This window comes from Ochotona princeps, chromosome 25 (assembly GCF_030435755.1).
Source record: "Ochotona princeps isolate mOchPri1 chromosome 25, mOchPri1.hap1, whole genome shotgun sequence".
NCBI lineage: Eukaryota > Metazoa > Chordata > Mammalia > Lagomorpha > Ochotonidae > Ochotona > Ochotona princeps.
In genome coordinates, this window is record NC_080856.1 from 2,189,900 (window position 1) to 2,212,109 (window position 22,210).

A 22,210-nucleotide genomic window follows, 5' to 3' on the forward strand; every position below is an offset into this window, starting at 1 on the left:
TTTTGGCACAAGCCTAGTGGTTAAAGTCCTTGTCTTTCATGTGCCGGGATCCCATATGGGCGCCGGTTTGTTTCCCAGCTGTTCCACTTCCCATCCAGCTCCCGGCCTGTGGCCTGGGAAAGAAGTAGAAGACAGCCCAAATCCTTGGGACCCTGCACCTATCTGGCTCCTGGCTCCTGTCTTTGGATCAGCTCAGCTCCAGCTGTTGCGGCCACTTGGGGAGTGAGTCAGCAGATGGAAGATCGTTCTGTCTCTCCTTCTCTCTGTAGATTTGACGCACAGTAAGGAGACAGTATAACCGCTGACAATGAGCTCTCAGCACTTACCAAGTCGTAACTCATTTAATTTCTGAACTAGCCCTATTAAGTAGCTGTCATAGATGTGTAATAGATGATCTCTGTATGTGAAGAAACAGGGACTCAACGAGGCTAAAATGGCATTTCCCACGTCAAAGCTAGCGCATGGCAAAGCCACCAGGGCCTCGAGGGTCTCATTGTCAGCGGTTACACGGTCTCCTTACTGTGCGTTTCTGGTTACACTGTTTGTTTATTTATTGGAAAGTCAAATCTACAGAGAGAAGGAGAGACAGAACGATCTTCCATCTGCTGATTCACTCCCCAAGTGGCCGCAACAGCTGGAGCTGAGCTGAGCCAAAGACAGGAGCCAGGAGCCAGACAGGTGCAGGGCAGCAGGTGACAGCGCTGTCACACCTCCACACTGCTCTTCTGGCCTGCTGGCCAAGACACCAGTCCACGGCATTTTGTTATGGCAACCCAAGCAAACCAGAACAGCATACTTAATAAACGTAGTTGTTAACACCTATTATAACCAAGCAGTCACTTTCCTTTAGTTTGATTAAAATGGAGTTTAAGTTAAAAAAAAGTAGATGAAAATGTTACCAAGCGAAGTCTTAGGTATGTATCTGAGACGTTCGAGTTTTCAACTGGAACGTATTATAAACAATATACCAAATAAAACCCTCACTGTTAGGAAGGAGAATCCTTTGCTCTGCCCTCAATCCACTTACCTCACTGCCTACTCCATCACCATTTTCTTGACATCACACAAACAAGAACACCCATTCAGCCAGCAAGTGTCAGTGTCACAGTACGCAGTCTGCGGGCCCTGCACCGTGCGACTTAATTCACGCTGTTGCTCAACAGAGCAGCCACTGCTGCAACGGCAAACACATCAACGGCTTGAAGGAGGATGCTTGGCCAGCAAGGCTGCGGCACAGCAGCAGAAATTGCCTGCCACTTCCAAATCCACTCCATCTGTTTAGGTGGGCAGCTCACTGATGGCTCATTTAAAACCGAAGAGTAACCTCCTAAGCATGAGAGCAGTTAGCTGGACAGACTGGACCAGGTCACTTACCTAGAGCTGTAAAATCAGAAGCGGATTTGAACAGAGCTGAAGCTAAGAGCTGAAACTGCAAAAGAGAAACAGGATGGATCAGTTGTCTAATTATCCTGGAAGGAAATACTCTGTAACCGGGACCATTTCTCAGCAAATACGTTATTTAGGCCTACTCACCAAATTAATGGCGAGTAAAACACCACATTTAAATCAAAGAATATGTTGGCTTTTCTACTGGACCAAGTCTTGCAATTATCTTTTTAAAATTGATTGAAATATGTATTTCTTAAGAAACAAGAGGACAACTAAAATAATGAAGAAAATCATTCATCTGGGAAATTGAGCACAACTGCTAGACTCCAAATTCTGGACACACTAACTTTAGCATAATACATATTCACTCCCAACGTAAATATCTGCTCTTGTAAACCATGTGATGTCTCTGCTGCGTAAGTCAAACTGAGAAAAAAAAGATGCATATAAACCATTCCTGTGACTATACAATTACACAGCATTTTTAAAAGATATATTTTTATTTCAAAGACAGTTACAGACAGGAGAGTCTCCTTTTTCCACTTCTGGGTCCCCACATGAGTGCTGGAGTCCAAGGACTTGAGCTATCTTTCATCGTTTTCCCAGGGCACAAGCAGGGAGCTGGATGAGAAGTAGAGCAGCCAGGACACAAACCTGTGCCCACACGGGATGTCGGCACTACCGCAAACTTAGCCCTGATTCTACACAATTTTTAAAAAAGATTTATTTTATCTAGCTTGCAGGGATCCAAGGGCTTGGCCCGTCTTCCAGAGTTTTCCTACGCCTATCAGCAAGGAGCTGGATTAGAAGGAAGATGCTGGGAAAAAGGCAAGTTAAAGGGAAGAATTAAAAGTAGACAAACTTGGTACTTCTCAAGGCTTTAGTCTGTGACTTCTTCAGAAAACAGAGGCATAAAGAGAGCGACTGGATATTTTCCCCAAGAGCCCACAGGGCTGGGCATGGGCCGGCCAAAGCCTGGAACCAGGAGCTCTGAGTCTGACAGGGAGCCCTGGGGACAGGGGCCTCTAACACTGCTCCCCAGGCACTCCAGCCGGGAGCTGGGTTAGAGATGGGGCAGCTGGGACTTCAGACAGTCACACTGAAGGTCAGTGTCACACACAGTGATCTCACTCGCTGTGCCCCAAAGCTGGCCACAACGTAATGCCTTGCAGACGTCTCAGCCAGCTGTTACATGTGCCTGTGTAGCTATTATGTGCATACAAACACACATGGAAACTTTTAAGTTTTAAACTTCTTGAGCTTTTCTTTAAAAGGCAGGGAAAGAGGGATAGAGATCTTTCATCTGTTGGTTTACTTTCCAATTGCCAAAAACAAACAAACAAACAAACAAACAAAAAACCAAGGCTGGGCAAGCCAAGTCAGGAGCCTGGGTCAGGATCCATGTGGTCACAGGACCCCATCTAGGGTGTGCATTAGCAAGAAGGTGGGGCCGGAAGAAGAGGCAGGACTTGACAAGCACTCCTGATGTGGACATACACATCCCAACTGGCATCTTAACAGCTAACGCCAAATGGCCGCCTCTGTATTTCATCATTTCTATTGCTAACAGAAACAGTATGCTTCAAGTTTTGTTTGTTTACCACCCCAGCTGTGAGCAATGGCTTAGGCTGCACTGTACTTAGGCAAATGTTACACAGCTGCCAGGAATCCTGGACCTGGTTAACACCAAATCTGTGTCAACTATATCGTGTGCCAGCAAAGTTGCCTAGCCTGTTCTATTTTTCCTTCTTTCTCTTTCTAAAGATATGTGGGGAAAAGGGGGTGCCAGGTCCGTGACTCCCGAGGGCAGGGGGTCCAGCAGGGCCCAGGTCACCTAGCCTGGGTCCTGAGCCCCACCTGCGTGGTAGATGTTGGGTCCAAGAGCCCCATGGGTAGGGGTCAGGCGGGGCCTGGGTCCTGAGCCCCACCTGCGTGGTAGATGCTGGGTCCAAGAGCCCTAGGGGGAGAGGTCCAGTGGGCACAGGTTGGGCGGCTCAGGGCACTCTCCTCAGTGTAAAAGACGGAGCAGTGGACGACAGGCCCAGATGCACATGGAGAACACGGCAGCCCAGTGGGCCTGCAGAGGACATGTGGTACTGAGCAGAAGAAGAACAGAACAAATTGGACAACTACTCCAGCCAAATGATGACAGCAAATATCTGGGTGAATAGAGACTCTAAGGTGGACTACATCAGCCAATGGGTCTTGGAAGGATTTCCTCATCCTTGGATCGGGGAGACTGACAGCATTTCAGAACTGTGGAAACTACTTCCTGGGTTGATAGTGGGTGGCTGTCCTCTATCCCTGGGTACTGGGGAGGCTGGGAGGCTGCGTGTGGGCTCTCCCCTATTCTCCTCCCTGTCCCCTGATACAGAAAGAAGAAAAAGAAGTTTCTGGAAACAATGGTCTCATGTACTTTCTCCTAACCCTTGATCCATCCCACCCTGATCAACTATGTAAATATCATCAAAAATAAATTAAGAAAAGTTTTTTATTTTCTGTTACTGCTTAGTATCGGCTTTCTCTTCCACACACTTGCTAAATGCATTTCTCCTTGTGGACCTCACGGAGTTTTCTGCACACACACTCCTATTATTTGTAAATGCACAGGAATGAACTTACCCTTCTCCACCTATCTGCTGTTTGTTTCTAACCGTCTTCCCAGTACAATATTTAGTAAAGGTGCTGAAACCATGATCTTCTTGTCCTAATCTTAGGGCAAAGGGTTTAACGCTCGACATTAAGTGTGGCCCTAGCTGAAGGTTCTTATTGATGTCTTACAACATTTAGAGTTCTTTAATTGCTAGTTTGTTAAGAACTTTTAAAAATAACAATGGGCTTGAATTTTGTTTGTTTTATTGGAATGGTCCTTGGTTTATCTTCCTTTTGTAAATGTGGTCGAAATAACATTGACTGATTTTCAAATGTTAATCATTTATCTCTGGGATAAATTCTTACTTAAGACACTGTTGGATCCATCTAGCTTCTGACCCAGCTAACTGCTAATGCACACCTTGTAATCAGCAGGTGATGCTCTGCATACCAGCGTGTCTGCCAAGCACAGGGAAGATCTGCATGGCATTCCTGGATCCTGGCTTCAGGCTGGCCCAGTCTCAGCCATTACATGTACTTGAGTGAACCAGCAGTCGGGAGACTTCATCATATTGTGTCTTTCGCTCTGTTTTTTTAAGATTTATTTTTATCGGAGGGGCAGATTTTATTATTATTATTATTTTTAATTGGAAAGCAGTAGATACACAGAGGAGATACAGAGAGAAAGATCTTCCATCTCCTGGTTCACTCCCCAAGTGGGCACACCAGCCAGAGCTGAGCTGATCCAAAGCTAGCAGTCAGGAGTTGCTTCCTGATCTCCCTCATGGCTCTGGGGACCCAAGGCTTTGGGCCGTCCTCTACAGCTTTCCCAGGTCACAAGCACGGAGTGGACTGAAGTGGAACAGCTGGGATATGAACCAGCGCCCAAATGGGATCCCAGCAGATGCAAGGCAAGGATTTAGCCACTAGGCTTATCACTGCAGGCCAGGTACTGTGTCTTTCAAATGAATAAATGAACTAAATAATTTTACTTTATGAAAGAAGAATGAGTAAATAACCGAAGTGTTACTTTACTCGCACTGGTACGCACTGGCCTATTGCTTTGCCAGACACCAAGTGTTATTAGACCTTTTCCCTAAATTTTAGACTTACCAACTCATCCAGCTGTTCCCTCAAAACCTCAGACATCTCAAACCAAACACGTACGAAGTTAAACTGATCCCTGCCACAAACCGTTGGTCCCAGCTGAGCTTGGCTCCACCGTTCCCAGTTTCTGGGCCCCAAAGCTTCAGTTCCTGTTGTTCACACTCTACACGTAACCTCTCCCAGAACCGCACTGCACTGGCTCCTGCACCTGCCGGCCTCAGCATGCCACCGCTCTGGCTCCTGCACCTGCCGGCCTCAGCATGCCGCCGCTCTGGCTCCTGCACCTGCCGGCCTCAGCATGCCGCCGCTCTGGCCCCTGCACCTGCCGGCCTCAGCATGCCGCCGCTCTGGCCCCAGTCCTAGACACACGATTCTTCACTCAGATTTCTGCAGGAGTCTCTCGCCCTTCATCCTCACTCCTCTTCGGTCTGTTTTTAATACAGTTCTCTAATTAAAACAGAAGCGGAATGGACCGCTCCTCTGCAGCAGACTGAAGTGAGATCTTTGAAAGGCAGAGTGACTGATGGAAACAGAGGTCTCCTACCTGCTGCTCACTTCCCAAATGTTTACAGCACGGCACCAGGCCAGGCTCTTGCCAGGGACCGCCACCAGAAGCTGGTCTCTGCCCCGGCGCAGGGAGGGGCAGGGACTGAGCCTTCCCCCATCCCCTGGGGGCAGAGTCAGGGCCTGACAGCACGTGACATGCAGCTGAAGCACTGGTTACCCCTACCCCATGAACTTGCTGCTCCTACCAAGGAAAAGCCGTGCCAGCTGGATGCGACTGCCTTGCCTGCCCCGCACCTAGGCAAGTGTTACAGCACTCAGAAAGGCAGCTGGTGGGCACTCAGGGCCTGCTATCAGAAAGCCAGTACCCATCGGAAAGTTTCGGGTAACTGCAGGACAGTGCTGCCTTGCCCGTCACGGACAGGATTTCCTGAGGCCCAGGAGCAACACGGTCCAGCGGGTTCCCTAGGAAGGCTCTGCTCCCCCTTGACCAGTCGCCACGTACGGATGAAAGCAACATTCTAATTAAACAGGTAATCAAGTGAACACTGCAAAGAGAACTCTAACTACTCAGGAGCTATGACCCACAGAGCTGCTTTTCCCCGAAGACCCTCTGATGGGAGGGACTGGGACTTCAAGGGCCGTGTGGCAGGTGCTGCGGGCTGTTCTGGCAAAGCCTGCCGCGCCTGCCTGGCCTGGGTGTGGAGTGCGTGTCAGAGTGTGGGTCGGCGCCCCGCAGAGCGCATGGACTTCGAGCAAGCACAGGTGGGTGGTGGCGGACTCGGACAGTAGTGGATGGTTGTGCTCTGCTCAGAGCAATGGATGGAGCTGTAATATTCCCATGCACAGGAGCACACAGGCTCGACTAGAGGTGTTTCCATCTGGAATCAGCACGACAGCACGTTCACCCACCCTCGGCCTGCAGTGCCAGCGTCCCATGCGAGTGATGATGTGTGTCCCGGCTGCCCCATTTCAACCAGTTTCCTGCCAGTGGCCTGGGAAAGTAGTGGAGGATGGCCCAAACACTTGGGGCCCTGCACCCATGTGGGAGACCCCCACAAAGCTCCAGGTTCCTGGCTTTGGCTCGGCGAAGCTCCAGCCATTATGGGCACTTGGGGAGTGAACAAGCGGACAGAAGATCTTTCCGTATTTCCTTTTCTCTGAAATCTACCTTTCCAAGAAAAATAAATCAATCTTGAAAAGAGACACTACATTGTTAAAAGTACAGTTAATGTGAAGGCGCTCTCACTGCATGAGAAGCCTATGCTGTGGAAGTGCCGCCCGGTGTCTGCCGTTACGTCAGGACACACGGTCAGCAAGGAGAGGCCGACGGACACAGCCGCAGGTACCCATCAGCACCAGCCTCACGGTCAAGGTGAAAGTGACCACACCTCAGACACCGTCTGCCCTGTCGCCTGATCTGCGGTGCTGTGAGTCACGTGCGATCATTTTAAAATGTGCACCTGTTGAATCGGACTTCGTGTGGTGTGCGCCATTTTTAAAGATTAGTTATGGCAAGACGCTCTCTCCATTTTTCTTAAAACACTCAAGCAAATTCCCAGACACATTCCATTTTCCTGAAGTCCATTTCTGCAGTCCCACCTTCCTTTACCTCTTTTGTCTCCTCAGGATCGGAATGATCCACAGTTACATAGAGGTCGTTCTGTAAGTATTTCAGAGCACTCAGGGGGTCCAGCTGAGCCTTTTCTTCAAATCTAAAGAATGGAAAGAAGAAGTTTCGAGTTAGCAGAACCCACGAGGAGTGGAATGTACTCTACATGAGGAGGTTTTCTGTTCTAACAAAATCCACAGAGAACACAACCATGTGGGGCCTGGTGCAATAGCCTAGTGGCTAAATCATCTCCTCGCGCATGCTGGGATCCCATACGGGCGCTAGTTCCTATTCCAGCTGCTCCACTTCCCACCCAGCTCCCTGCTTGTGGCCTGGGAAAGCAGTGGAGGACGGCCCAAAGCCTTGGGACCCTGCACGCACGTGGGGGACCCGGAGGAGACTCCTGATTCCTGCCTCCTGGCTTTGGATTAGCTCAGCTCTGGCAGTGAACCAATGGACTGAAGATCTTTCTCCCTGTCTCTCCTTCTCTCTGTATGCCTGCCTTCCCAATAAAAATAAGCAAAATCTTAAAAACAAAAATACTGCCATGTAGGTGGCATGGACACAGCAAGCTGCACACTGCCAGGGGGACGAGCACGCCCCCCTTCCTTACCGACCACAAAACACAGCGAATGAGTTCAACATTTCCTGTAACGGAACTGCAAAAATGCCCAATGTTCCAACATAAACAGAGAGAAAGAACTGAAATACTTGCCTCTGGAGAGAGAAAGTGCAGTCTAGAAGACAAGGCAAGACAAACAGCGGCTCACAGTTTGACTCCAAGCGTCCATGGAGTGATGTTTACCTGTGTTTTCTAATGAGGAACTTGCAATGTCTCAGTAAGTAATCCTTTGAAGGCCTACACAGCTTCAGCGACCAGAAGTCATCTAATCTCATCTTTGGAGAGCAAGATTTTCCTGGATTCCCACCAAATAAATAATGAACCTACAATGAATAAAACAAAGCAGATTGTAAAAGCACAGAAGCCCAAGTGAACCCTGCTGGGGAGCACCGGGCACCGGTCACTCTGTCAGACAGACTCATACTCCAAAGGAAAAAACATCACTGCATTTTTTCCTAGAGGCTTCTCTTGATTTTCCTTTTTTTTTTCTTTTAAGGATTTATTTATTTTTATTGGAAAGTCAGATTTACAGAGAGAAGGAGAGACAGAGAGGAAGATCTTCCATCCGATGTTTTCACTCCCCAAGAGGTTGCAATGGCTGGAGTTGAGCTGTCTAAAGCCATGAGCCAGGAGCCTCTTCTGGGTCTCCCATGTAGGTGCAGGGTCCCAAAACTTTGGGCTGTCCTCTGCTGCTTTCCCAGGCCACAAGCAGAGAGCTGGATGGGAAGTGGAGCCGCCAAGACATGAACTAGCGCCCATTTGGGAACCCAGTGGTTGCAAGAAGAGGATTTAGCCACTAGGTTACCGCACTAGGCCCACTTATTTTTCCTGAGTTTCCATTTTGCTTTAAAGTACTGCTGTAACTTCCTTTTATGCTAAAATCAGTCCCATCAGTAAAATGACAAGGACAGTGGCGGGCGGAGAACAGAGGCAGGGCCAGGAAGACGCTAACCGAGGCCGACTCGGCTTACGATGACAGAGGATGAGGATCGCCAAGCTAATCAAATGGCAATCAGTCACAAGTAAAATCTTAACAAAACCCAAAACTGACACACATGTTTAACTGAACCACTGAGTCAACAGCAAACTGGAGAACTTGTTTTTATGTTTTCATTTTTGCTTTAGCCTAATGCCAGATTTAAATGCGCAGGAATACTTGTTAAATAATTCTAAAATTACTATTCCATAGATGAACGGCAGATCTCTGCCTCTCCCTCCCTCTGCTGCCCCAGCTGTCAGCTAAATGAACTCCAAACAAATCCTTAAAAATAAAAAATAAAGACAAAAAAGACTTTTAAAAATGCAAAACCAGAAAGTACTATACTTGGTCCTTATTATTCCAGGAGACAACGCTCTCAAATGTTGACAGTCACACCTGCATGCTACGGGAGTACAGGCCACGCTATGCAGCGCCTGTATGTACCTGCATGGTGTTGGTAGAGCCGGGGCTGTGGTGCAGAGGGTAAGGCTCCCACCTGCAGCACCAGCAGCCCACATGGGGACCGGTTTGAGCCTGGCTGCCCCAAGAACAATCCAGCTCCCTGCTAATAAACACTGGGAAAGCAGTGGAGGATGGTCAAAGCGCTTGGGCCCCTGCACCCATGTGGGAGACCTGGAAGAAGTTCCTGGCTCCAAGCTTCAGATCAGCCCAGCTCTGGCTGTTGTAGCCATTTGGGGAGTGAACCAGCAGATGGAAGGAAGATCTCTCATTTCTCTTCCCATTCTTTCTCTCTGTAACTCTGCCTTCTCAAGTCAATAAATTAAGAAAAAAAAAATGTACTTTTACAGCTGTTGCAAGCTGTACTTTCCCAAGCTGTGGCACAGCCACTTGGCCACAATCTTATATGGGTGCCAGGGCAAGCCCCAGCTCCTCCACTCGTGATCCAGCCCCCTGCTAAAATGCCAGTTAAACAGCAGAGGACGCCCCAAGGGCTTGGGCCCTGCACCCATGCAGGAGCTCTGGAAGAAAGTCCTGGTCCAGACCAGGCTGGCGGCGGCCACTGCAGTACTAAACAGCGGGTAGAGGATCTCTTTCCTCCCCCCATAACGTGGCTTTCAAAGAAATCACTCTTAAAACTACAACTGAAACAACAAATTGCACTCATGCAACCTCTGCTTATACACTATAGAAACAACAGGTTATGTTACATGCATTGATCAACCTAAGCAGTGGTTGATTCTGATTTTTGATTTTGAAAAAATGTCAATAATTATCTATGCAAAAATACTGATCTTTTAAAGGAGTTTTAATGAAGAAGTCATCCTGACTACAAGCTCTTTATTCAAACCTACTTGAAAACAATCACACACACGTGGGGACTCTTTCAGACTGTGCCATGAGAAGCTCCAGGTCAGCGCAACGAGAATACCTTGTGTAGCTCATCGTACACAAGCTGATGAGCAAATCTTGGACATGGCTCTTCCTCCTGAAGACTTTTACTTGGATTTTCCTTTGCAGCTTGGTCATTCTTATATACACAAGACCTGCAAGACACTGAGTTTAAGAATTCCATCCCAGAAAACTAGTAACGATGTCAATTCAAGCGTAGCAAGGCAATCAACTGCACACCGAATCACCACTAGAAAACAATGCTAAAGTCATCACCAGCAAGGCCCACACTAGTCACTTCCCTGAAACAATCCAAATGGTTACGACTGAGTTCTGCACTTCGTTTTAATGTCCACAGACCGATCCCCCTTGTGACATGGGACAAGCAACACAAGAGGGTTCAGACTCAAGGTTAAGGGCGAAGCCACCAGGCCGACTCAGAAGAGACTCACAGCAGATTCATCTCATTCTGACAGTGTCTAGAAGATATCAAGTCCTTAGTTGCTGAGGGTTGCTTTCCATTACTGAATCAAGTTCTCTGCAGTGTCTCTGTCTGTAGCACACTGCCACACAGAGCTGCAGTCTCGGGGCCAGTGCTTCTCAAAGTCCAACGCGCAGCTCTAGCTTCGCGAGGTCAGAGGGAACAGCGCATTTCCTAGGCTTTAGTCAAACCTCTCCGTTTTATCACACACAAACCTGAGGATACCTAATAACACCGTTCTTAGGTTTACACATCTGATAGAAGAACCTAGACTGAAAAACAATTATCTCCACCTCCAAACCAGAAACCATTAACTAACTGAAAAACTAAAAGGAAAAATTCATTTAATGACTGTCATGCCATATATAGGCATTAATATTTCTTTTTCAGTACTGACCTGTAAGTATATAATGTCATAAGTTAACAGCCTCGTTTCTTTCATCTTTTAAAAAGCCCAACAATCTCAAATGGATGTTACTGAGAGACAAGAATTCCTCACCAGCTGTTTCTCACAATGTCATAAATCCAGAAGGAATTCCTGACGTTTTCTTCCCTCTTCTCTTTGTCTTTGCTGAGCCCAGACAGGACGTGTATTTCATTCAGTTCGGGATCAATTGTGGCTCTCTGTGTGAACCCTGTCATGGGAACTAAAAGTGAAGGAGAAACACGAGACCGCAAGTTAGAATTAACACTTCAAAACACCACACACGCTCGTCATGTTCTGTGTTCACACTCACAGCACTTAGCCTCCAACACCGCACACGTTTGCTAAACACGAGCAAGTGTCCGGCCTCCTCCCTGCCCGAGAACGCCAACTCCGCAGGAGCAGAGTCGCTTGGCCACTATTCTGTTGCGAGTGCCTAAAATACCACTTGTGGATATTAAAATCGGATTATTCTTAAAATTCACACGTTGACATGATAGTACAACCTTGAAAAAATACAACTCTCTCAACTTCAGCCAGAAACCATGAACTAATTGAACACCACAACTTCTTTTTGAAAGAAAAAAAAAAAAAATGAACGTCAACCACCAGAAAGAGTAAAACACAACAAAACCATTTTTGTGAGGCAGGAGTAGGAATGAGGCAGAAAAGTGTAACGCTTCAACTGACTCACTTATTATCTAGGCCAGACCTAATTTAATAGTAAACTATTCAATTTTCAAACTGAAAAAAACTAAATGTTGCCAAAAAAGTGGAACACATGTTTGCTGATAAATCAAAAATCACTTAAAAATCTATGATAACTAGGTTGTTGGTGGTGCTGATCTTTTTTCTAATATATTTTTCTTTTGAGTTCAAAATTTTATTACAATGGTGTAATCCTTCATAAGGAATCATAATTCTATCAGTCTCTCATTTAAGTGTACCCCAACACTGTTGGTACAGACAATGTCAAACAGTCCAGCATCCCATTGTCTGCACATGTCCAACAGTTTCATTGGGAATCCATCTTTTATCTGGAAGCAGGGATGCATGTTCCACTGTAGCCCCACATCTGTATATGATAGACCCCAGTACTCCATCACTATGCATTTCCATAACTGAGAAGTCATGAAACAAGGTCAGCAACTGGTATGAGTCAGAACAGCCAAAACAACAACAATAACAACAACAAATTACAGCGCCATGAAAAAAACACGCCACTGAGCAACCAACACATGAGTGACGAAAAGGAAATGCATAATGGTCTCTAGTTGGGACCACCTAGTTGTAAACAGTATAATTTCATTCTTCTAAATAGCTGGATAGTATTCCCTGGAGCAGATGCACCACAGCATCTCACCAGCAAAAAGTGTCTCTCATGGATTTTTTACTTCATTAGTTTTCTCTCTTCAAAGATCTGCTCATAACGTAGCAAGAACCTAAACTGAAGACCTGAAACCATCAAATCACCAGAAAAAAAAAATTGGGAAAATGTAGCAAGACAATTGGACAGGCAAAGACTTCTTTGGAAAGGCGAGACATTTTTGTAAAGTGAAGGGGCAACAGAAGCAAAAATAAACAAATGGGATTCTATCAAGCTGAGACGCCTCCATGAAGTGAAGGGCCGCTGACAGAATGCAGTAAAGTATGTGCAAAGTAGGCACCTGGTCAAGCACTAGTGTTCAGAACACAACAAGAGCCCAAGACATTCCATAACAAAAGTAATAATCCAGTTAAGAAGACCATTTTTCACAGAATGAAATACAAACGACCCACTGACATGGCAAGATGCTCAGCAGCATCTGCCTAGGAGAACAGCTCTCCTCCAAACACCGACCCAACAAACGCTGGTGAGGCTGTCAGGGCAAGGCCATCCCATTACAAGCGGGCGGGAATGCACACTGGCAATCATGGAAAGCTGTATGGATATTCCTTAGAAAACTAAAAGCAGATCTAACATATGACTCCAGGATCCTACTCTTGGGAATATATTCAAAAGAAATTAAATGAGCCCATGAAAGAGTTACTCATACTCCCAGGCTTATCCCAGATTAGTTTCTTACAGCTAAGATACTGACTAGGTGCCCACCACTTTCCAAATAAGGAAAATATGATTTTCAGATAAGGAAAATGTGATGGGATATTCCTTGGCCATAAAAAACCCTAATGTTTGCAAAAAGATGATGCAACTGGGAATCACTGTTAAATGACAGAAGGACAAATGCAATCTACTTTGTTTGTGGCAGTTAACACAGAATTTAAAAGCATGCAGATGTCATTTTGTTTGATATGCAGCTAAAATTTCTGCTTCATTGAATCCTACCTTTCAAATGGCAATAGAAAGCATGGAGATGAGAAAACAGTGAGGACCCCTGGGCACCAGTAATATCTGTTATTTTAATTCTGGTGTTGGTTATAAGTGTGATCAGAAGACTAAAACTCATTTAAATATACATTTCTTGGTGTATTTGCTGTAGCACAATGATGTTATAAAAAACAAAAACAAAAACAATAAACAAAAACCAAAAAACCACCAAATCCCAAAACCTCTCAGGAAAGGAAAAACTGGGCTATTACTAACAAGGGAATGAAAATTAAGTTGACATTAGACCTTAAATCAGTAACAATGAATGCTAGAATATAATGAAGACCTTCCAAATTCTGAGGAATACAAAAGAATCTAGGACCACACGGAGAGTAAATAAAGGAATATAAGTGGCAATGCTGCTGTAGAGCCCCCAGATCTGGGTCTACTCACCCAAGGCGCAGCAAGCCAGTCCCTGACACTGGAGGCAGCGGGAGCAGGAAGGTATCTGAAACCACAGAGCAAGCAGCGTGGCAGCTGCAGCTCGACTCCGCGACTTCCAGCAGGGTTTGGAACAAAGGTTAGCATAGACTGAAGCTGAGGCCGACAGGTGCATGTTCCGGCCATGTGCCGTTCTGCTTGGTTCCCAGGACCTCCTCTGGTGGGTCTTTAACACTGTATTTCTGGGAACTTGGATGGTGGCGATCTGGCCTTCAGCAAGTCCAGTGACAGCTGCTTTGCTAAGGGCCCTTGGCTCCGGGAAACACTTCCCAGACCCCAGACAAGGCTGAACATAAATATGTCATAACAGAAGGGGATAAATGACATCCTGAATTATGATCATAATGTTGTGGGACCCACTCCTTCCATTTAGTGAACTAACTTTTAATAAGAGGTTGATCTGCAAAGAAACTTTACACTAAGATGAGGAGACGGGCCCGACAGTCCCTGGTGTCTGCACCACAGGCATTAGCAGGACATGGGAGGGGCAGGGGCTTAACTTCAACATGGAAGTTCAGATCTATGACTACACATGTAAATGTGTAGCGCAAACTTTCCAAGAATCAAATGGCTTGGGACAGAGAGAGTACTGCTGGTGATATGACAGAGAGTACTGCTGGTGCTACAACAGAGTACTTCTGGTGATATGACAGAGTACTTCTGGTGATATGACAGAGTACTTCTGGTGATATGACAGAGTACTGCTGGTGTTATGACAGAGAGTACTGCTGGTGATATGACAGAGTACTTCTGGTGTTATGACAGAGTACTGCTGGTGTTATGACAGAGTACTGCTGGTGATATGACAGAGAGTACTGTTGGTGATATGACAGAGAGTACTGCTGGTGCTACAACAGAGTACTTCTGGTGCTATGACAGAGTACTTCTGGTGTTATGACAGAGTACTGCTGGTGTTATGACAGAGAGTACTGTTGGTGATATGACAGAGAGTACTGCTGGTGCTACAACAGAGTACTTCTGGTGCTATGACAGAGTACTTCTGGTGTTATGACAGAGTACTGCTGGTGATAGGACAGAGTACTTCTGGTGATATGACAGAGTACTGCTGGTGTTATGACAGAGAGTACTGCTGGTGATATGACAGAGTACTTCTGGTGTTATGACAGAGTACTGCTGGTGATATGACAGAGAGTACTGTTGGTGATATGACAGAGTACTGCTGGTGATATGACATAGTACTGCTGGTGATACGACAGAGAGTACTGCTGGTGCTACAACAGAGTACTTCTGGTGCTATGACAGAGTACTTCTGGTGTTATGACAGAGTACTGCTGGTGTTATGACAGAACTGCTGGTGATACGACAGAGTACTGCTGGTGATACGACAGAGAGTACTGCTGGTGATACGACAGAGAGTACTGCTGGTGATATGACAGAGTACTGCTGGTGATATGACACAGTACTGCTGGTGATACGACAGAGAGTACTGCTGGTGATATGACACAGTACTGCTGGTGATATGACACAGTACTGCTGGTGATACGACAGAGAGTACTGCTGGTGATATGACAGAGTACTGCTGGTGATATGACAGAGTACTGCTGGTGATATGACACAGTACTGCTGGTGATATGACAGAGAGTACTGCTGGTGATATGACAGAGTACTGCTGGTGATATGACAGAGTACTGCTGGTGATACGACAGAGAGTAAATAAGGTTTTTTAAACCACTGGTCCTTAAAGCCATTTTTCTTCCTATAATATTCGTAGGCAAAGCAACTGCCATGTAGAGTGAAGCTATAAATGATCGAGACACTTGAGAGTAATTGGGTTCTATTAATAATTGTGCCATGTCAATATGCACAAACTGGCCAACAGTAACACTACTGGTACAAGACCAACTTGTGAAACACAAGCACAGGAATGCCTCTGCTCCTAACAAGGCACTGGAGGATAGCCAGAAGCTGCGGGAACCACGCCCCCGCGGGAACCACGCCCCCTGCGACACCAGCTCTCACCAAGCCCCCCCTTGGGGTCCGCCCTGCTTTAGAGGCTCACACTGTTTTTACCAGAAGAAACCTGTCATAACAATCCTTGTTTTTAAGTAGAAAACTGATCGTTTCCTTCCTTTTATTCAGAATTATATCCACTACAGACATGATTTTTAAAAAGGTTAAAAATAGTTAAAAAGAAGACAAGTGGAATATGGCTTTCCCTTTAAAACAGCGAAGACACGAGCGAGGAAAATCAGTGAGATGCCCTTACCCATCCCGGAGTCCTTCTTGGTGCCGTCAGATATTATGTCCACGTGATCAGAGTCCACGTCATAGCTAAAGAAATCATTCAAGTAAGTCTTTGATCGCTGCCCACCAAATACATACAAGCAACGATTTTTCTGAAAACAAACAAAAAACAAACGGAGTTGTCACTTTGATAAAAGAATTCAAAACAATTTTTAAAAAATTAACCCCATAAAAAAGTATTGTTTTAAATTTATTTAAAAGAGACAGAAACACAGAGAAAGAGAAGCTCCCATTTGCTGGATCACTCCCTAGTGCTCCTAAGGCAAAGCAGGGAATTCCACCCCGTTCCCCAGCGGCCAGATCAGGCATCAACCAACACATTCCAGAACAGAAAGCTGGCATCCGAACTCATTAGGAACCCTAACATGTCCAGTCCAGGGTTCATCAACCAAGGAATATGTTGAATAAGGAAGAAAAAGAAGCCTCACTATATACTGCTAAGACGTGAGTGAAAAAGCAAGGCTTAGAATATCAAATACGGGTTGCTGCCTTTGTCGGAGACGGGCGAGAGGCAGAGCCAGCCTGGGGGGGAGCATGCTGCAGCGTGCGTGAGCAGGAAACACAGGTCAACGGCACGCCGCTGGACAGCCACCCAGGCAAGGGCCGCAGAAGACGGGGAGAGCCAGACTTCTCAGTGTTAACTTGGAGTCACACACATTTTTTTTTTTTTTTTTAGCGTAAAAGCATTGTTTTCAAATAAAGCAAAAACACCTGAAATGTGAAAACAAAATCTGTATATAAAAATATGACCATTTGAAGAAGCAGCATTTCTAGTAATTTAAATTTGCTTTATAAAAATTCTATCCACTCATAGCAGACTAAATTCTAAACAGAAAAAAACAGAAACCAGTCTTAAATAGCACTCAAAGATTTGAATATTGCCTTTATTATTGCAAAGACAAAATGAGACATTAGATTTTTAAAAATCTTGGAATTTGAATTGAATTTATCAATATGAACACATGACTTAATTTGTGTCTTATTAAAAAAGATACACACAGGCCCAGCGCAATAGCATAGCGGTTAAATTCCTTGCCTTGAACGCACTGGGATCCCATTTGGGCACCAGTTCTAATCCCGGTGGCCCCGCTTCCCATCCAGCTCCCTGCTTGTGGCCTGGGAAAGCAGTCGAGGACGGCCCAAAGCCTTGGGACCCTGCACCGCATGGGAAACCTGGAGGAAGAGGTTCCAGGCTCCTGGCTTCAGATTGGTTCACCTTCAGCCATTGCGGCCACTTGAGGAGTGAGCCATCGGACGGAAGATCTTCCTCTGTGTCTCTCCTGCTCTCTGGATATCTGACTTTTCAATAAAAATAAATAAATCTTTAAAGAGAAAAAAAAGATACACACGCGAGGCTGGTGCCGTGACTCAACAAGCCAATTCTCCGTCCGTGAAGCCAGAGGCCCGACGGGCGCTAGCTCATGCCCAGCTGCTCCACTTTGAGTCCAGCTCCCTGCTTACGGCTTGAGAGCAGCGAGGACGGCCCAAGTTCTTGGGACCCTGCACCTGCATGGGGACGTGGAAGAGGCTCCTGGCTCTCAGCTTCAGACTGGCTCAGCTCTGGCCATTTGAGCAGTGAGCCAGCAGATGGAAGACTTGTTTGTCTTTCCTCTCTGTGTAATTCTGCCTTTCAAATAAAATAAATCTTAAAAAAAAGAAAAAAGGTACACACGTGGTGGGGAAGGTGTCTAGCGGCTGACTACATGAGAGATCCGAGCACCAAGGAGGAATGGCACCATTTAACTCTAAAACCCAAACGCGAGAATCCAATGGGCTAATAACAATCTCTTTCAAACTCCATTAGATAACTACGAAGTGTCATTCATGCAAAAATAAATCAAGGAAAATAACCAAATGGCTCACTTTTTAAAAGCAAGTGACTGAGTTTTGCTCACACAGGGAAATGAAAGGTACAGAGGGAGTGCTAGGGACTCGAATAGTTTCAGAGCTCCAACCACCTGCAGCACACCAGATCTTCAGATTCTAAATTCAAAATAGTAGCTATTAAAAGTATTTTTCAGTACACTATTTAAAACATAAATGTAGACTGAATATTTAGTGAAATTAAGAAAATATGTATTTGGTTGACTGGTTTACAATTATGTCTTTAAAGCCCTAATCTATTAAGAGCTACACAGTACAGTACTGGTGCCTATAATGACACACAGTATCTGGTACCTGCTTTAAAACACACCAGCAAAATAAAATGTAAGAATCAATTTAGAAACCACGATAATGAATGATACTGAATGAAAGCAGGTAGATACATAGAAATGAGTAGTTGTTTCCATTGGTGAATACACAGAACTGTATCACTGCATAATCTTCTATTTCTCTTTGAGACAGAACAAACATGTTACAGACAGGCCTTGGGCACAATGTATCCAAGTGCCTGGGTTCAAGTCTGAACTCCACCTCAGACTCCAGCTGTTCGGTAAGTGCCCTCTGGGAGGCAGCAGTCGACCTCCTCATGGGAGAGCCCGCACGAGTGCCTTGCTCTGGAGCTGGCTTGGCCCAGTCCTGCTTTTGCTGGCTTTTGGGGCATAAATACATAGATGGAAGATCCTTTTCTCTCCCTGCTCTTAAAAAAACTAAACAGAATAAATAGGTAAAGAAATGCAGGGTAAAGAGTATGTTTAAAAATATTTGTTTAGGGGGCCTGCAGCGTGGCCTAGTGGCTAAAGTCCTCGCCTTGAACGTGCTGGGATCCATATCAGCGCCAGTTCTAATCCTGGCAGCTCCACTTCCCATCCAGCTCCCTGCCTGTGGCCTGGGAAAGCAGTCCAGGACGGCCCAGAGCTTTGGGACCCTGCACCCATGTGGGAGACCTGGAAGAAGTTCCTGGTTCCCGGCTTCGGATCGGCGTAGCACCGGCTGTTGCGGCTCACTTGGGGAGTGAATCATCGGACGGAAGATCTTCCTCTCTGTCTCTCCTCTTCTCTGTATATCTGACTTTTCAATAAGAATGAATAAATCTTTAAAAAAAATATTTGTTTAAAAACCGTATTCATGTGAAGATCAATATTTCATTAAAGCATCTGAAATGTTTGCATGTTGGTTTTGCTAACAGATTTTAATTCTTAACTCTAGAAAAATATTTACTTCTTTGTACTTAACAGAAAGCAGCAGAGAAGAAAAAAATGAACAGACAAAAACTGTCCTAATTATGACAGAGTTAGAAGCGGAGAGGGTAGGGATGGAAGCAGGAAGCTACGGAGACATCGAAGCAGGCTGAGTGGCCTAGGCTCCACGGGGCGAGGATTTAGGCTGATGGAAACAATCTCCTGATTGACAAACTACTCACCGTAAAAGGAAGTTTTAACTTTTGTCATTGCTACATTAAACATCTATTTCTAACGGGCAGTTTTGACCTCTAAGGGACTAGATTTCACCATTTCTTTTCTTACAAAGATACACATGACAAAAATAACACAATTCCATGCACAGATCTTCTTACTGCGTGGAACAGCATGCAGTGTCCTATCCGAGACTGGATGTCCTCAGGCCCAGCATTGCAGGAGTCTTCGCGAAGAAGTTTCCAGGTTTGACACTGGCAGTTGAAAGCGAACAAGCCGCTGAACTGCGGCTCACTGGCCCTGCTGTCGTCCACACTGCCACTGCAGGTGAGGATTCTACCGCCGAACGTGTAGATCATGTGCTCTTCTGAGTCCATGCACATCTGCCCGGTAAGACAACACATAGAAATGTTTTAGTTTGTTCCTCTCCTAGGTTCTAAAATGAAACCAAAGTGCCAAGTTTTATAGGCTTAAAAAAAAGACTCTTAAAAGTACTGCAAATCATTATCATAGGATAGCCCTTTCCCAGGGCTCAGCACACAGAGCAGGGATTTCTGAACACCCTTCCGGTCTCCACCTTCCCACTGACGCCAAGTGCTCAAAGAGCTTTCAGGTTTCCAAGGCGTAGGACAGACACACGTGTGCCGACTTCTGGAAGCGACCACTGATGACACCTGGTGGGTGAACAGTCCTCTGGATTCTCCCTGTGAGCTCCCGCTTCTCTGGTCCCTGCAAGCCTCTCACTAACAGCAGCACAACGGGAGAAGGGCCGACAAGCCTGAACACGTCCCCAGACGACGTCACAGAATAATCAGGACTGACAAGCCTGAAAATGTCCTCAGACGACGTCGCAGAATAAACTTAAAACAGTCTTTAGAGTGATTTCTATGGTTTGAAGAATTTTCTTTTATAATGACAACATATAAACCTAATTTTCTCTGAATTAACATAAGCGATTCGTGCTCAAAGCCAACTTCGGTTTTCATTCTTTCAACTTAAAATTACACACTGTCATACAAACATGAGAAAACAGCCTTTTGCTAAGAGGGTAAGACTCAACTGCTATTTAAAAGAACATGTGGGTCAGGGCTCGGTGGCGTGGCCTAGTGGCTAAGGTCCTCGCCTTGATCCCATATGGCCGCTGGTTCTAATCCCGGCAGCTCCACTTCCTCTCTGTCTCTCCTCCTCTCAGTATATCTGACTTTGTAATAAAATAAAATAAATCTTAAAAAAAAAAAAAAAAAGGAAGAAAGAATGACCATGTGGGTCAGCCAGCACTGGCTAGCAGGCCAAACGTCCCCTGCGACGCTGGCATCCCGTCTGGCTGCCCGTTCCAACCCTGCCCTCACAGATGCGTCTGTGAAAAGCACTGGAAGTTTGGCCAAGTGTGTTCACATGGGAGACCTAAAGGAAGCTTCTTTCTCTCTTTCTCTTTCTGTCCTAGTCTTAAAAAAATCTAAATAAACAGAAAATAAATAAAGCTTCTTAGATTTAACAAAAAGAAAAAGCTGTTTCCCACACTTTGCAGCAACCCTTCACGTTGTGCCTTCTTCGGGCTGGATCGCCGCGCGCCAGGTCAGTTTGTTTTCCCTGCTAATGTATTCCAACGGAGCCTTGTCTTTCCTAGGCTGGCGGGCAGGACAGTGGGTGTGCATGTTCATCCTGCCAATGAAAATTACCAACCACAGAGAACACCAATAAGCTGAGCTTTTCCATTCTCAACTTACGTTCTCCCTGCCATTTCCTGGCTGGCTCACGGTCCGCTTTCAGTCAATTCCTAAGCTCTTACACTCGCAGGACAACTGCACTAGACACAGAACACCTGGTCCATGTCATTGTTCCCTGAAAACCTTCTAGATGTAGAGAAATCTGATGTCAGTGTCTGTTCAGCTGTCTTACAGGCGGCGTGGTTATTTTGTCTAGTTGCTCAAAAGTTGTCTCTTTACCCTTTTTTTTCAGGATTCCTTATTGGAAATGCAGATTTACAGAGAAGAGAGACAGAAAGATCACTGCCCGAGAGACCACAACAGCTGGAGCAGAGCTGATCCAAAGCCAGGAGCCAGAAGCTTCTTCCAGGCATCCCACACAGGTGCAGGGTCCCAAAGCTTTGGGTCGTCCTCCTCTGACTTCCTAGGCTACAAGCAGGGAGCTGGATGGGAAGTGGGGTAGGTGGTACACAAACAGCCCCATATGGGGTGTGAGTGCTTACAGGCGGAGGATTGGCCAACTGAGCCACTGCACTGACCCCGTCTCCTCCTTTTACAGCAGTAACGACGTCTTCAGAGATGACTGAGCGAATTTTCCTTGACTGTCATGTGAACACTTAACATGTGGAATAGTCTTTCTTCAGAAAATTTTTCTTTAATTTTACACACAGTTTTGATTTTCTTCTTTAATGTCTCCCATTCTGTGTATGTTGGCTGTGTCTTGTTCATCTATCCTATGATTTTCAGGCTAACCTTTTTAAAAATCTCCTATCTCTCTGCTATCTGGTCCCGATTATTTCTGAAAGCCACAGGGCATTTTTCTTACACTCTCCCCTGAGCTCCGTCAGGCCCGGCCGCACCGTCTGCGCACCTGAACTGATACTGTGACGTCTTCTTCAGAGTCTCAAGCTTCTGGAATATAATTTTCACATGCTTTTTTTAATGAAGGAAAAGTCCTGCTATTATTTTTCTTTTTATTGACTTTCTTTAGCATCTCCCTCTAAAGCATTTTAGTTTTCCACATGTAAGTTGAATTTCCCTGGACAAGATAATCCTACAGCAGTTGTAACAAAA

The 22,210-nt window shown here is 45.7% G+C and overlaps 1 protein-coding gene across 2 annotated transcripts in view; it reads right to left on the minus strand.

Annotated features, from left to right (window-relative positions):
• MKLN1 (muskelin 1) overlaps positions 1-22,210 on the minus strand; it is an 82,425-nt gene that overhangs the window by 1,703 nt on the left and 58,512 nt on the right. For both annotated transcript variants that reach the window (XM_058681404.1, XM_058681405.1), the window contains 7 exons: positions 19,592-19,813; positions 16,097-16,226; positions 11,136-11,283; positions 10,196-10,310; positions 8,010-8,149; positions 7,205-7,307; positions 1,375-1,429 (listed from right to left, as the gene is read on the minus strand). In XM_058681404.1, coding sequence (XP_058537387.1) covers positions 1,375-1,429; positions 7,205-7,307; positions 8,010-8,149; positions 10,196-10,310; positions 11,136-11,283; positions 16,097-16,226; positions 19,592-19,813 — 913 coding nt within the window. The remainder of the gene's footprint in view (positions 1-1,374; positions 1,430-7,204; positions 7,308-8,009; positions 8,150-10,195; positions 10,311-11,135; positions 11,284-16,096; positions 16,227-19,591; positions 19,814-22,210) is intronic.